Below are 12,707 nucleotides of genomic sequence, written 5' to 3' on the forward strand. Positions count from 1 at the left end.
CAGAGGCAGGAGGGTCAGGAATTCAAGGTCATCCTCAGCTGTATAGCAAGTTGGAGGCCAGCCTGGGCTATGTGAGACTTTGGTTTTAAGTCTGTGTGGTGCAGAAAGTGCCCACAGAAAGCTGACTTTATCTACAGCCTTACTTAGGTTACACAGTGGCCGCTGCTCTGTGCCCTGGACAGCCAGCTTCCTCTTCCGAGCAGACAGAAGAGGAAAAGTCCTGTGAGTGGATCGATGAGGCTTTGGCCACTGCTGCCAGTCACGTGGCTCTGAGAGGTGTAAAGAAACTAACTGGCACAGGCCTAACATTGCTGCTCCTTGGGAGGCTGAGGCAGGAGGATTGGAACTTAAAGAAGGCCTGGCTAACTTAATGAGACAAAAAGAGTGCTTCCTGAGCCACTCAGCAGTGGGGGCTTGCCCATGAGTGAGTTCCTGGGTTCCGTTGCCAGCATCGCCAGAGACTATACAGAAAGAGGGCTTGGGCTGGCCTCAGTGGTAGTGCTTGCCTGGCGTGCACGAAAGCCTGGGCTTGATTCCGAGTGTGGAATAGAGACGGTGACTCACAAAGCCAGTGACACTTCTATGGCATGGGTGGCCTGGTATTCTGCCATCCGAGTTGGCCTCTCGGTGCTGCAGTCTCCCTCCCTGTGAGGGAGACTATCACCATAACTAAGTGCTGTCAGTTCGTCCGTCCATTCGTCCAGGAGCCGGGAGGACCACTGGGAATGAAGAGTGGTCACATTGCACAGGAAGTTAGGGCCGAGCAGTCTGAGCACCCACTGCATGTGTTCTCTGGATGGAGAACAGAATTGACAGGCATCCATCTGGGATCTGCTGGGTCAGCCAGGCAGTCATCTAGGTCATAAGCATAGTGTCTACAGTAAGGTGGGATAGGGTCAGCCCTAAGGTCCCTTCTGCTCAGAGACTTTAAGAAGGCAAGGAAGGGGCAATGTAGGGTGTTGGGACAGGAACTTTCTGGACAGAGGCCCTGGACATACATAAGACACCTGGAATTCTAAGGGAACATTCAAGTGAACAAGGGGGTGACAGAGCTCTCAGCACACCAAGTCAGGTGTTGGCAGTAGCTTTCAGGTGGTTGCCGGCTCTAGGTGAGGCTTCTGCCCTCTGTCCTCAGGAGAAAGAGAAGAAGTACATGCTGCCGCTGGACAACCTCAAAATCCGGGATGTGGAGAAGGGCTTCATGTCCAACAAGCACGTGTTTGCCATCTTCAACACAGAGCAGAGGTGAGGAGCCTGTGGGGTCCCCGGGAGGTCTAAGTGGCCAGCAGCCTTGTTCACAGGTTTCCAGAGTCCTGAGCACTCACTCATGAGTCCCTGCCCCAGGGTCTCACCTAGAAAGGGAGTGTAGTTGAGAACCGTCCCAGGGGTATTTCTGTGTAGTGGAGGTGAGGGCAGAGCACCATAGATACAGACGGTGGAAATGATGGAGTTAGTGTGAGGACCAGCACAGTGCTGGAGAGGCAGAAACAGGAGGGCCCCTGGTGGTCCCTAGCCAGCTAGTCTAGCCAGTTCTGTAAGCTTCAGGCCACTGAGGCAGACCGTGTCTCAAAGAGGGAGGTGCCCAGAAAGTGAGGAGGGCAGCTGGTTGACTCCAGCATACACGTGCACACACCCACGCCCACAGACTGACTTGCTAATTTGTCCTGGACATTCTTCCTGTATAGAGACCGTTCAGTGATGGAAGCCCGACTTGGGGCTCATGGTAGATTGCCTGCCTAGAGTCCGCCAGTGAGAATCTGGAGGTGTGTGGTACAGTGAGCTGGTAAGATGGCTCAGAAAGTAGAAAGTGCAGTCCTGATGGTCTAAGTTCAGTCCCTAGAGTGTATGTGAAGATGGCCTTCGCGCATGGACACACACACACACATTGTCATAATAATGGAGAAGTTGTAAGCTATCTGTTGTCAGGATGCCAGACAGAGCAGGTTAAGTATATTCCTGCTGTTGTAGGACGTTCTGGTAGACATGGTTGCTGTTGTCTTCCCTGCAGACACTTCAGTGGGAGCTCCTAAGCCAGAGCAGGTGTCATGAGACATGCCCAACATGGGACTGGTGGGCAGCCATTCCTGCAGAAGAACAGGAAAGAGGGTTAGGCATGGTGTCAGGAGGCAGAGGCAGGTGGGTCTCCTGAGTTCTAAGCCAGCCTGGTCTACAGAGCAAGTTTCAGGACAGCCAGGGAAGGCTACACAGAGAAACCCTGTCTTGAAAAACCAAAAAAAAAAAAAAAAGCAAAATTCCCTGACAAAAATAACTCCAGAGCGAAGGAGTTCAAGTTTACCCTGACAGCCCATCACTGTGAGGAGCCCGAGACAGCTGGGCACGCCACACCCCGTCACAGACAGAGAGGAGTGCTTCCATGCTTCTCCCCGGCCCCCCCCTCCAGGAGTGAGACTCGGCTGAGCTGGGTCTCCCCACAACAGGCAGACCCATTGCAGACATGTCCCCATGGAGACTCCTCTCAGGCCGTTCTAGGTTATGTCAAGTTGATAATTAAAGCCACCTGTCACAGAGAAGAAATGACTGAGCTCAAATACCAAGTTGGAATGTCCGGCATGGTGGCACACACCTCTAATCTCAGCACACAAGAGCCTGAGGCAGGAAGTTCTAAGTTTGAGGCTGGCTTTGGCTGTGTAGCAAGCACTGCCCTATAAATAAATAAATAAATAAATTCTGTGCCAGATTTGCTTGATCTGATGGTAGTGTGTGGTATGTGTGTATATGGTACTCGGTGCTATAGTATACATGGCAGCACACCCAGAAGTCCTTTAACAACCTGGGGATGCTACTAGAACCAACTTTATGCCCAGGTCAGGCAGAGCCCCCGCTGCCAAGAGTCTATGCTTTTAGTGGTCAGCATGTCCCTTTCTGCCACCCACTCCAGGAATGTCTACAAGGACCTACGACAGATAGAACTGGCATGTGACTCCCAGGAAGACGTGGACAGCTGGAAGGCTTCGTTCCTGCGAGCTGGGGTCTACCCAGAGAAGGACCAGGTGAGGAGCCACCTTCCTGCCGTAGATGACATACCAGAGGGTCCCTGGGAGAAGGGACCAGTCATTTCTAGGCCACAAGTGTCAGTCATCTTTTCTTTGCTGTGGTAAAAATAGCTGCCAGGGTCCCGGGCTTAGGTGATAAGGTGCTGCAGCACAAGCACACAGACCTGACTTTGGTCCCTAGGACCCACATGAACAGCAGCCAGGGGTGGTGCTGGGGAGGCGGGGAGAGCAGCACAGCGGAAGCCCATAGCCAGCCTGCCTAGTCAGTCACATCTTCATCCCAGGTCCTGGGGAGAGACTTGTCTCAAAAAGTAACTCTGGGCCGGGCGGTGGTGGCGCACGCCTTTAATCCCAGCACTCGGGAGGCAGAGCCAGGCGGATCTCTGTGAGTTCGAGGCCAGCCTGGTCTACAGAGTGAGATCCAGGAAAGGCGCAAAGCTACACAGAGAAACCCTGTCTCGAAAAACCAAAAAAAAAAAAAGTAACTCTGGTCTTCATGGTGAGTTCTAGGACAGCCAGAGTTACATGGAGAGACCCTGTCATTCGTTGGTAGGTAGGTAGGTAGATAAATTTTGAAGTAGTGGGGATAAGGAAAGACCCATCCATGTTGGGATACGAAGAACAGCTTGTAGGGATGATACTCACATACACATACATACAGACGAACACAGATCAACAAATACCTGACACATACAGCCAAGGGAGAGGTGTTCCGTTTGGCTCCCTGCTTGGCCCCAGCTTAGGCTGTCTATCATGGCAGTGATAATGAGGCGCAGAGGCAGAAAATGGGAAGACGTGAAAGGACTGGGCCAAGGTATCTCCAGGGATACACCCCTAGTGACCTACCTCCTCCAGCTAAGCCAAACTTCGTGAAGTTTCAAGAGCTTCACAAATTCCGTACTGTTGTTCTTGAAAGATGGCTCAGCAGATAAAGGCACTGGCCACATGGTGGCTCACAGCTGTCTGTAACTCCAGTTCCAGGGGATCTGACACCCTCTTCTGGCCTCTGTGGACATCTGCACACACACATGGTATATACACTGATGTACACATAAATAAAAACACAGGACACATAGTTGACATCCACTAAACCAAGTGAGTCAGAGTTGGGCTCGGTTTGTCATTAGGATCCAGAAAGTTCTCCAGCGGAATCCATGGCCTGCAAGACAGGTGGACTTGGGACTCTCATCTGCCTTGTTTTCTATTCTCTTCCTGTCCTTGCAGTGAAGTCCCAACAGAATCCTGGGCATCCGAAGGGACATTGTGTTCCCTCCCATCCCTGGGAAAAGAGTCCAGCCTGGCTTTAACCAGTATACCCCAGCATAGACCACCTGGTGTCTGACAGGGCCATCAGGAACCACTCGAACGGGTTGGTTATCAGCAGGGCAGGCACATAGTTCCCAAGAGTGGGGACTCCACACCAGCTTCTGCGCTCTGCTCACCTCCTCTGTGTCCCTTGCAGGCAGAGAATGAGGATGGAGCACAAGAGAACACCTTCTCCATGGACCCGCAGCTGGAACGGCAGGTGGAGACCATCCGAAACCTGGTGGACTCCTATGTGGCCATCATCAACAAGTCCATCCGTGACCTCATGCCAAAGACCATCATGCACCTCATGATCAACAATGTGAGTGGAAGCTCCAAGGTAGCCAAGATCTAGCTGAGCTGGCCGGGCGATCCAGCCACAGCACCACAAAAACCAGGCATTTGCAGTACACCTGCCTGCCCAGCACCAGACAGTGGAGGCAGGAGGATCAGAAGTTCACCATCATTCTCAGACACATAGCCAGTTTGAGGGTATCTTTGATTATGTAGGACCCTGTCTCTGAAATCAAAACCAAGGCAGGCCTCAGGTAAAGGCACTTGCCCTGGAACCCACTCCACAAAGCTGTCCTCTGACATGCACACCATGACCCACATGCCCACATACAACAGAGTAATAATACATAACATTATCCCAGCACTCGGGAGGCAGAGGCAGGATGAATTTAAGGTCAGACTGGTCTCCAAAGCAAGTCCCAGGACAGCTAGGGCTGTTACACAGAAACCCTGTTAGAGAGAGAGAGAGAGAGAGTCTCAGCACCCACATGGTGGCTCACAACCATCTACAATGGGATCTGATTCTTCTGGTGTGCATGAAGATAGAGCACTCATACACAGAAAATTCATTAATAATAAATCTTTAAGGAAAACAACAGAAACTTAATTTTAAAATAAGTCCTGCAAAGTTAGAGCAAGTTGGTTTGTTGAGGTAGCTTTTTGTTTTGTTTTGGTTGTTGTTGGGTTTGTTGTTGTTGGGTAGTTGGTTTTTGTAATGTTGGGGATTGAACCCAGGGCATGGTGCATGTTAGGCAAACACTGGATTATTGAACTGCACCTCTTCCCCTCATCAGGGAATTCTAGATAGGGCTCTACCATGACACCATGCCCCCAGCCCCTCACTGGGGGATTCTAGGCAGGGGCTCTACAGCTAAACCAGCTTCTCACTGGGGGATTGATTTTAGCTCTATGGCTAAACCTCAGCCTGTGATGGATGCTTTTCTAGTCACATTCGGCTTCTGAGTTCTTGGCTAATGTGAGGATCTGACCTCTCCCACCGTTGTCCTCAGACAAAGGCCTTCATCCACCATGAGCTGCTGGCCTACCTGTACTCATCAGCAGACCAGAGCAGCCTCATGGAAGAGTCAGCTGAGCAGGCCCAGCGGCGGGACGACATGCTGCGCATGTACCACGCCCTCAAGGAAGCACTCAACATCATTGGGGACATCAGTACCAGCACCGTGTCCACGCCTGTGCCCCCACCTGTTGATGACACTTGGCTCCAGAACACCAGCGGTCACAGGTCTGGAGGGCATTTTGCCCCCGACGTGCCCATACATGCTCCACCCTTCCTGTTCCCTCAGTCCCATCAGGAGATCCTCAGGCCACAACTGAAGGATGGGCAGGGCACAACACACAGACCTGAGAACCTGGCCTGCCTAAAGCCACAAGGGTAGCCATGGCTTCCCTGGGCCAATCTGAGCCAGATCCTTGGGGTAAAGAAAACCACACACATTGTAATTCCCCACCAGCCTTTTTATCTTCTAGTGCTTTCTCTATGGGTTAAGTCCAAGTAGAAACCAAGGGCAAGAAGCCCAGAGACAGGACAGTCACCACAGGTCAGCCTCCTAGATCTTAGAGAAGGGCACAGGGGAAGTTCTAGAAGGCAAACAGACATCTAAGCAGCCACAGTCAAGGGGAGGTCAGTGCAGTGTACCCACTGAGACTTCAGGAAGAGGACCAGAGCCCAGACCTGGGATTCAGGTCTCTAGGCCCAGTGGGGAACAGGGCAGCAGGTGCCTCACATATAGAGACAAGGCCACACATTGGGGACCAGGACTGGGCTCTGGCAGGGTCTTGGGCTGTAAGTGTCCAAGTACAGCAGTCTCGACACCCTTGCCCCTCGAAGCTGTACTGTCAGTACACAGGGACCCCCAGGAACTTGGAATGGTGTGGCTCAGGCTGGTGGTTCCCAGGGCCTCTGCCCCCCATCTTAGTCCCTTACAGTGGATGTTCAGAGTATCCTCCGGATTAAAGCCTCTCTCTCCTCAACAGCCCCACTCCACAGCGCCGACCTGTGTCCAGCGTGCACCCACCAGGTCGGCCTCCTGCAGTGCGGGGTCCCACACCAGGGCCTCCCCTGATTCCTGTGCCTGTGGGGCCTGCAGCCTCCTTCTCGGCACCCCCCATCCCATCCCGGCCTGGACCACAGAGCGTGTTTGCCAACAATGACCCCTTCTCAGCACCACCTCAGATACCATCTCGGCCAGCACGGATTCCCCCTGGTATCCCCCCAGGAGTGCCCAGGTAAGGCTCACAGCCTGTATCCTGGGGTCCCTTTGTGGTGACTGACTCCCTGCTTCTGATGGCTTCTGGTGTAGCCCCAACAAGACAGAGTAGCACAGGCATTCCTGCTTGTGTGCTGAGAAACTGAGCTCTAGAGTGGCCAACCCCATTTAGCCAGCACCACAGAAGAGTGGATCAGCAGACTCCAGGGCTCCTGGCCTATCCTGAGCAGCAGGTTACATGCCCCCCTAACCCTAGGCACCATATGTCACTGATGCCTGGTGAGCTAGACTCTGGTCTCCGTTTCTGAGCTCCAGGAAGGACAGGGAAGCAGGCAGGATGACATGTCCTCTAGTAAAAGTGCCGAGTTCAGTCCCCAGGACCCTCTTGGTGGAAGGAAAGGACCAGCTCCTCCCAAGCAAGCCACAGGGATACCAGAAAAAAAAAAAAAAAAAAAAAACCTGGATTTGATACACTCCCTCCTGGTGCCCCACCTCTGGGAGCACCCTGGGTGGGCTGGATGGGCTGGGTCCTCCTCTTGCCCTGCTTCTGGCCTCACTACCCTCCCCCTCCCCATGTCTTTACTCTCTTTGCAGCAGAAGAGCGCCCGCTGCGCCCAGCCGGCCCACCATTATCCGCCCAGCCGAGCCGTCCCTGCTCGACTAGGCTGCAGGGGGCAATGTTCTGGGGGGTCCTCGTGCACCCACAGTGCAAGAGAGCTTTGGTGGTCTGGGCCCCACTACTGCCCTGCCCCCCATGCTGGGACCAGGCTCCCTGTGGGCAGCCCCTACCCTTTCCTCCCTAGCCTGGTGGACATGACAATGACGGGGAAGGGTGGGAGCCCCAGACAGCAGGACATGGGGACTTTGCACTTTGGGACAAGGAGAGCTCTCTGGTTGGCAGTAGGAACTGCATCCTTGGGACCATCTGGAAAGAAAAATCCAGGCTGGTGTAGGGAACTCTACCAGGGGCTTCTCCACACAGACTGTAAGCCTTTGTTTGTTCTTAGGGTACAGGAACTGTCCAACTTTTCCTAAGGGCTCTTCAGGAGTGAGCCAGGCCCAGTAGGCCCAGTGCTGGCCACCCACCTGGCTCAAGTTGTATATATATCTTCTTTGGCCATATTAACCACACAACCTGAGCCGAGCCCAGCCCAGTCTCAACAGCCAGAGGTGCCTTTGTGCCTTCCTTAGGCCTGGAGTTCCTCAGCTCTGGCCTGCCTCACTCTCGTCAGCCCCAATGTGGTTTGGGCTGTGTGAGCTGGGGAGACATCAAGGGCCTCTTGGCTCCCAGCTAGGCCTCCCCCACAGGGTGGGCCCTGGTGCCTCTGTGCAGATCCCGTTCCCACCGCTTGGTTTGACCACTGTTAAGTGCCTGCCTCTGTATATCCTATTAATAAACTAAAATAAAGGGAAGCCCCGCTGGTGGCTGTGTGTGGGCCTTTTGTGTCTGTCCCAGCCCAAAGGGGGACTGTCCACCCTGTCCTGGGGCTGCCCTTCGCTCATTTCCATGTGTGTCTTCTGTCATCTCTTCCAAACCCCTCTACCGCTTCAGGAATGGGGACAAATATTCCTCTTGTCCCCCCATCACAGTGCTCATAGGAAACAGGAATTCCAGCCACTCCCCAGTGGCACTGTGGCCACACCTACTTCCAGGTCCCCCACTAGCTCTCTAGGGGACACCATTCAACTTTGCTTTATGATCTTTTTCTTTCGTGCCAGGCGACCACCTCCATCGGCTCCTGCCCGACCTTTCTTCTGAGCTTCGTGGGAGTGCCCTCCCGCCTTCCTGGCTGCCCTTGGCTTGAGGCTAGGTCTGTCCCAGGCTGATTTCCCTGAGCCCAAGTCAGCAGGCACTATTAATTTTTCTGACCATAATTTATTGACTCCAGTGCCCAGGACAGACGCCCTTTGTTCCTTGAGGCTCGTAGGCAGGCTTTGGTGGGGCTGCACCTCAGCCCCCTGAGGTCCTGCACTCTGAGAGGAGGAAGGGGGTCCCCTCTTGGAGTTCTGTTACCAGATCCCCCAACCAGCTGGCTCCCCTCTGGGCCAGGGCTCCTTCCTATCAAATAAAAGTGACTGTCCTGGCAAGAACTCTGCAGATGTGTCTCCTTCCCAGACCCTAGCAAAGGTCTTACCCCAGGAGCCAAGTGGGGACATTGAGGGTGGGTGTGTCCCACTGGGCAAAGGGCAAGGGACAGCTGCGCAGCATGACCCCATCCTGGTAGCTGGAAGACTGAAGCTAAGGCACGATTTCAGGAGAAAACCAGGGCATCTGAGAGCCATATATCCCCACACTGCAGTGCCCAACACTTCCAGCTTCCAAGAAACACGCACTGTTGCTGAACCTCCCTCCAAGGGGTCTGCAATCCACTTGCACTCCCCGTTCATCCAGGAAGGGGGACATGGGGCCACTGCTGAGGACCCAACTGCAGCTTCTCTGAGTCTGGGCGGCCTCCAGCAAGTCACACATGCCTGTTCCCTCCGTTGTTTCGTTCATGCTCTGTGGCTGGGGCTACGTGGGTACAGGACGCTTGTCATGGAAGAAGCCCTTGAGTGTGCAGACCTGCAGGACAGCCACCAGCAGCAGCACAGCCACATTGGCAGCTGACCAGAAGTTGACCCGCTCCAGGTTGTCTTCTTGAAGGTTCCGATCACGGGCCTCAAAGGCTCGGAGCAGAGTCAGCATCTGGATGCTCCGTTCCAGCCGGGTCCTCATAGTCTCTATGGATTCCTGCCAGGACACGGAGAGGAAGGGGTCAAATCCTCACTCACGCCACTCACTGGTCACACTCACTGAGTGACCATCAGCAAGTCAATGTGCCTCTCTGGCCCTCATGTCTTACATCCTCTCCTAGAAACAGGGATTTGTTGTTGTTTTTTGTTTTGTTTTTCATTTTTTCCCCTTGATGTTTTCTTGCTGGTTTTTAGGTAAAGACTTTTTGGTTTTTCGAGACAGGGTTTCTCTGTGTAACAGCTCTAGCTGCCTGGAACTCACTCTATAGACCAGGCTGGCCTCAAACTCCCAGAGATCCACCTGCTTCTGCCTCCCAAGTACTAGGATAAAAGGCGTGCACCACCACCACCCGGCTTCTTTTGGAATTGTGAGATGGGATCTTGCTATGTAGCCCAGGTTGGTCTTGAACTCACTGGAACCCTGCCTCAGCCTCCTGAGTGCTGGGATTACAAGTGTGTGCACCACCACCGCCCAACTCACCTTGATGTCTTCCATCTTGACATCAAGCATCTCCTCTGGCTCCACAGCTTCCGCCCAACCTTCCACCTCCTCCTCGTCTTGGAAACTGTCAAAGATGAGCTCAAAGAATACTAGCTTCTCGGAGATGGTACTGAAGGAGTTGTCAAAGCACAGCCTGTAGTCCCCAGCCTCAGTAGGCTCCACCCTGGGCAGACAGACGAGACACACAGACATGACCCTGGAGTGACCAGCCAGCTGGTCTGTGGAGCCAGGAGGATGGTAACCCGAGGCCACTGGGGAGCTGCAGGGCTGTAACTGAACCAAGACAGGGCAAGACTTCACTCACGTGTGCACCCCATCAGCCTTTCGGGACTCACTGACCAACAGCACACCCTGAGGGCTCTCCAAGGTGAAATCCACGTCCAGTCCAGCACCTCCAATCACCTGAAGAGCAGGTAAGAGGTGGGGATCAGGCAGGTTTAAGCCAAGCCTATCTTCCACAGAAGGCCTGGGTTGAACCAAACTGGAAAAGACCCACATGAGACCACCAGGAGCCTATCTTAAAAACAAAAACGTACTTGTTTGGGGGAGGGGAATAGTGACTGGCTATCAGAGGACAACTTGCAGGAGTCAGTTCTCTACTTCTACCTTAGAGTTACGAAACTCAGGCCTTCGGGTTTAGCTGCAAGCTCCTTTACCCACTGAGCCTTCTGGCTGCCCCCAAGGGCCTATCTGAGCACTCACATCCACACCTGCAAGGTCCCTTCCTGGTCCCTAAGACGCCACCAGGTGAGGTCTTTCATCGGGCCATCCCGCCACCCTCTTGAGCAGTCCAAGGTGGGCGTCTAGCTAGCTGCGAGCTTAGTGGGCACCAACCCGCCCAAAGAACTTCCAGCAGAGAAAGCCCCTTGGCAGCAAGACTGTAGGCATCCCGGCCACGCCCAGTCCCCGCCCCTCCTGCCTGCTGGCCACACCCCCTTCTGGTCCTACGCTGTATCCCGAGTCCGGGACCCTCTCACCTGGTACTCAGTCTCCAAACTAGCATTGGCCGGCGCGGACTGGTAAAAACACTGCTTCCTCCCCGCGGGAAGCAGGAAAGTAAACTCGCCGTCCTGAATGGGCGGTGGCCCCGCCTCTCCCACTCCTACTGATGGCAGGAGTAGCCACAGGGCCAGGGCTATGGCCACACCGGCCGCCATTATCCGGGTCACCCTCTGCTCTCCTCTCGGGATGCGGGTCCTTTAAGAACATGTCCCGCCCACCTCTCATTTCGGCGAAGCTCATTGGCTGGAGCTTCTGTTCGGCCGCAAACCCGCGGAATGCTGTGTGAAGGACCCCAAAGAGGAGAGCGGCCCGGGTGAATGCCTCATCTGCTAGAGAGCATAGTAATGCTGATGCGAGTTTTGTGAAACTTCTCCATATCTGTTATTAACCACTGGAGTTGGAGGGGAAAATTACAGACCTGAAATGATGAAGCACTTTTTTACAGGCAAAAATTAAGATGACTAAATGAGGTTTGCGGGTCCTCTTGTGGGACCGCCTTCTGTCCTACCCCCCATTCAAAGTGCGTGCCGCCCATTGATCAAGCTGGCGTACCCTGTGCCAGGTGCTGGAGGTTCTCCAGTCCGTAGGTTCTGGCGGCGCTAGTTCAATGAACGTGGCCTCCCCAGACTCAACGCTAGCCGCTGCGTTCCCTCTGTGCCTTATACCATCACTTTATAAGGGTTTTGGTCTCTTAAACTGGGGATGCTTGTTAGGTAGTGAGTAGAACACGCCCTCACCCTGCATCCAATTGCTCTCAAACCTTTAGGCAGGTTTGAGCAACAACCAGGTCCTAGTGTGTCTGTGCTGACACAAGCTGTAATTCCAGCACTTGGAAGGCTGAGGTAGGAGTTGTGAAGAGTTCGAATTTGAGGCCATCGTCATCTACATAGTTCCTGACTAGCATGGGCTGAAGAGACCCTGTCTTCAAAAATGAGGGATCTATTTGGTCTCAGAGGATAAAGGCCCTTGCTGCTAAACCTGATGGCCTGAGTTCAATGCCTGGTACCCACATGGTGGAAGGACAGAACCGACTCCTACAGGCTGACCTCTCTCTCTCTCTCTCTCTCTCACACACACACACACACACACACACACACACACACACTGTGCTGGTTAGCTTTTTTGTGTCCACTTGACAAAAAAACTATTCTGGCAAAAGGGATTCTCTTGCCTTGTGGGCATTTTCTTCATTGCTAACTGATTCAGGAAGGCCTAGCCCACGATGGGTGGTGCCATCTAGGTGGTGCCAGACTAGGCAAGTGGGTCTGGGGTGTGGAAGAAAAATAGTTTGGGGGCTGGAGAGAGGGCTCAGAGGTTAAGAGCACTGGCTGCTCTTCCAAAGGACCTGGGTTCAATTCCCAGGACCCATATGGCAGCCCACAACTGCCATTAAATCTAGTTTCAGGGGATCTCACACCTTCACACAGACATACATACAAGCAAAATAAGAATGCACATGAAATAAATTAAAAAAAATAGTTTGCAGCAGGGTGGTGATAGCACACGCCTTTAATCCCTCGGGAGGCAGAGGCAGGCCAGCCTGATCTACAGAGCCAGTTCCAGGACAGCCAGGGCTACACAGAGAAACCCTGTCTCAAAAACCAAAAATAAAAAGTAGTTTAAGCAAAC

General features: G+C 53.5%; 2 protein-coding genes across 16 annotated transcripts in view; one reads left to right on the plus strand and one right to left on the minus strand.

The window, feature by feature from the left end:
• Positions 1-8,674, plus strand: part of Dnm2 (dynamin 2) — a 91,861-nt gene extending 83,187 nt beyond the window's left edge. For 7 of the 15 annotated variants that reach the window (XM_052754021.1, XM_052754046.1, XM_052754031.1 and 4 more), the window contains 6 exons: positions 1,136-1,245; positions 2,900-3,011; positions 4,477-4,641; positions 5,624-5,856; positions 6,609-6,860; positions 7,436-8,266. In XM_052754021.1, coding sequence (XP_052609981.1) covers positions 1,136-1,245; positions 2,900-3,011; positions 4,477-4,641; positions 5,624-5,856; positions 6,609-6,860; positions 7,436-7,505 — 942 coding nt within the window. In that variant the 3' untranslated portion in view covers positions 7,506-8,266. Of the gene's footprint in view, positions 1-1,135; positions 1,246-2,899; positions 3,012-4,476; positions 4,642-5,623; positions 5,857-6,608; positions 6,861-7,435; positions 8,267-8,560 lie in introns of those variants that run through there. The other 8 variants (XM_052754074.1, XM_052754114.1, XM_052754123.1 and 5 more) reach the window with 2 other exon arrangements.
• A 23-nt stretch (positions 8,675-8,697) lies between these two features.
• On the minus strand, positions 8,698-11,268 carry Tmed1 (transmembrane p24 trafficking protein 1). The gene is made up of 4 exons (XM_052754173.1): positions 11,054-11,268; positions 10,381-10,478; positions 10,056-10,239; positions 8,698-9,572 (listed from the first exon to the last, which is right to left on the minus strand). Exons 1-4 carry the CDS (start codon positions 11,231-11,233, stop codon positions 9,354-9,356), a joined length of 681 nt encoding a protein of 226 aa, XP_052610133.1. The 5' UTR covers positions 11,234-11,268; the 3' UTR covers positions 8,698-9,353.
• Positions 11,269-12,707: the final 1,439 nt, after the last annotated feature.

The sequence above is a fragment of the Peromyscus californicus genome, unplaced genomic scaffold (assembly GCF_007827085.1).
Source record: "Peromyscus californicus insignis strain IS unplaced genomic scaffold, ASM782708v3 Scaffold_11__1_contigs__length_118956290, whole genome shotgun sequence".
In the NCBI taxonomy this organism is placed as follows: Eukaryota; Metazoa; Chordata; class Mammalia; order Rodentia; family Cricetidae; genus Peromyscus; species Peromyscus californicus.

Excerpts from the sequence above, each read along its gene's own strand:
- Tmed1 (XM_052754173.1), bottom strand. The coding sequence starts at position 11,233 with ATGGCGGCCGGTGTGGCCATAGCCCTGGCCCTGTGGCTACTCCTGCCA. Across the intron at positions 10,479-11,053 it reads GTTTGGAGACTGAGTACCAG|GTGATTGGAGGTGCTGGACT; the intron begins GTGAGAGGGTCC and ends CCTGCTCTTCAG. Across the intron at positions 9,573-10,055 it reads TCAAGATGGAAGACATCAAG|GAATCCATAGAGACTATGAG; the intron begins GTGAGTTGGGCG and ends GTGTCCTGGCAG.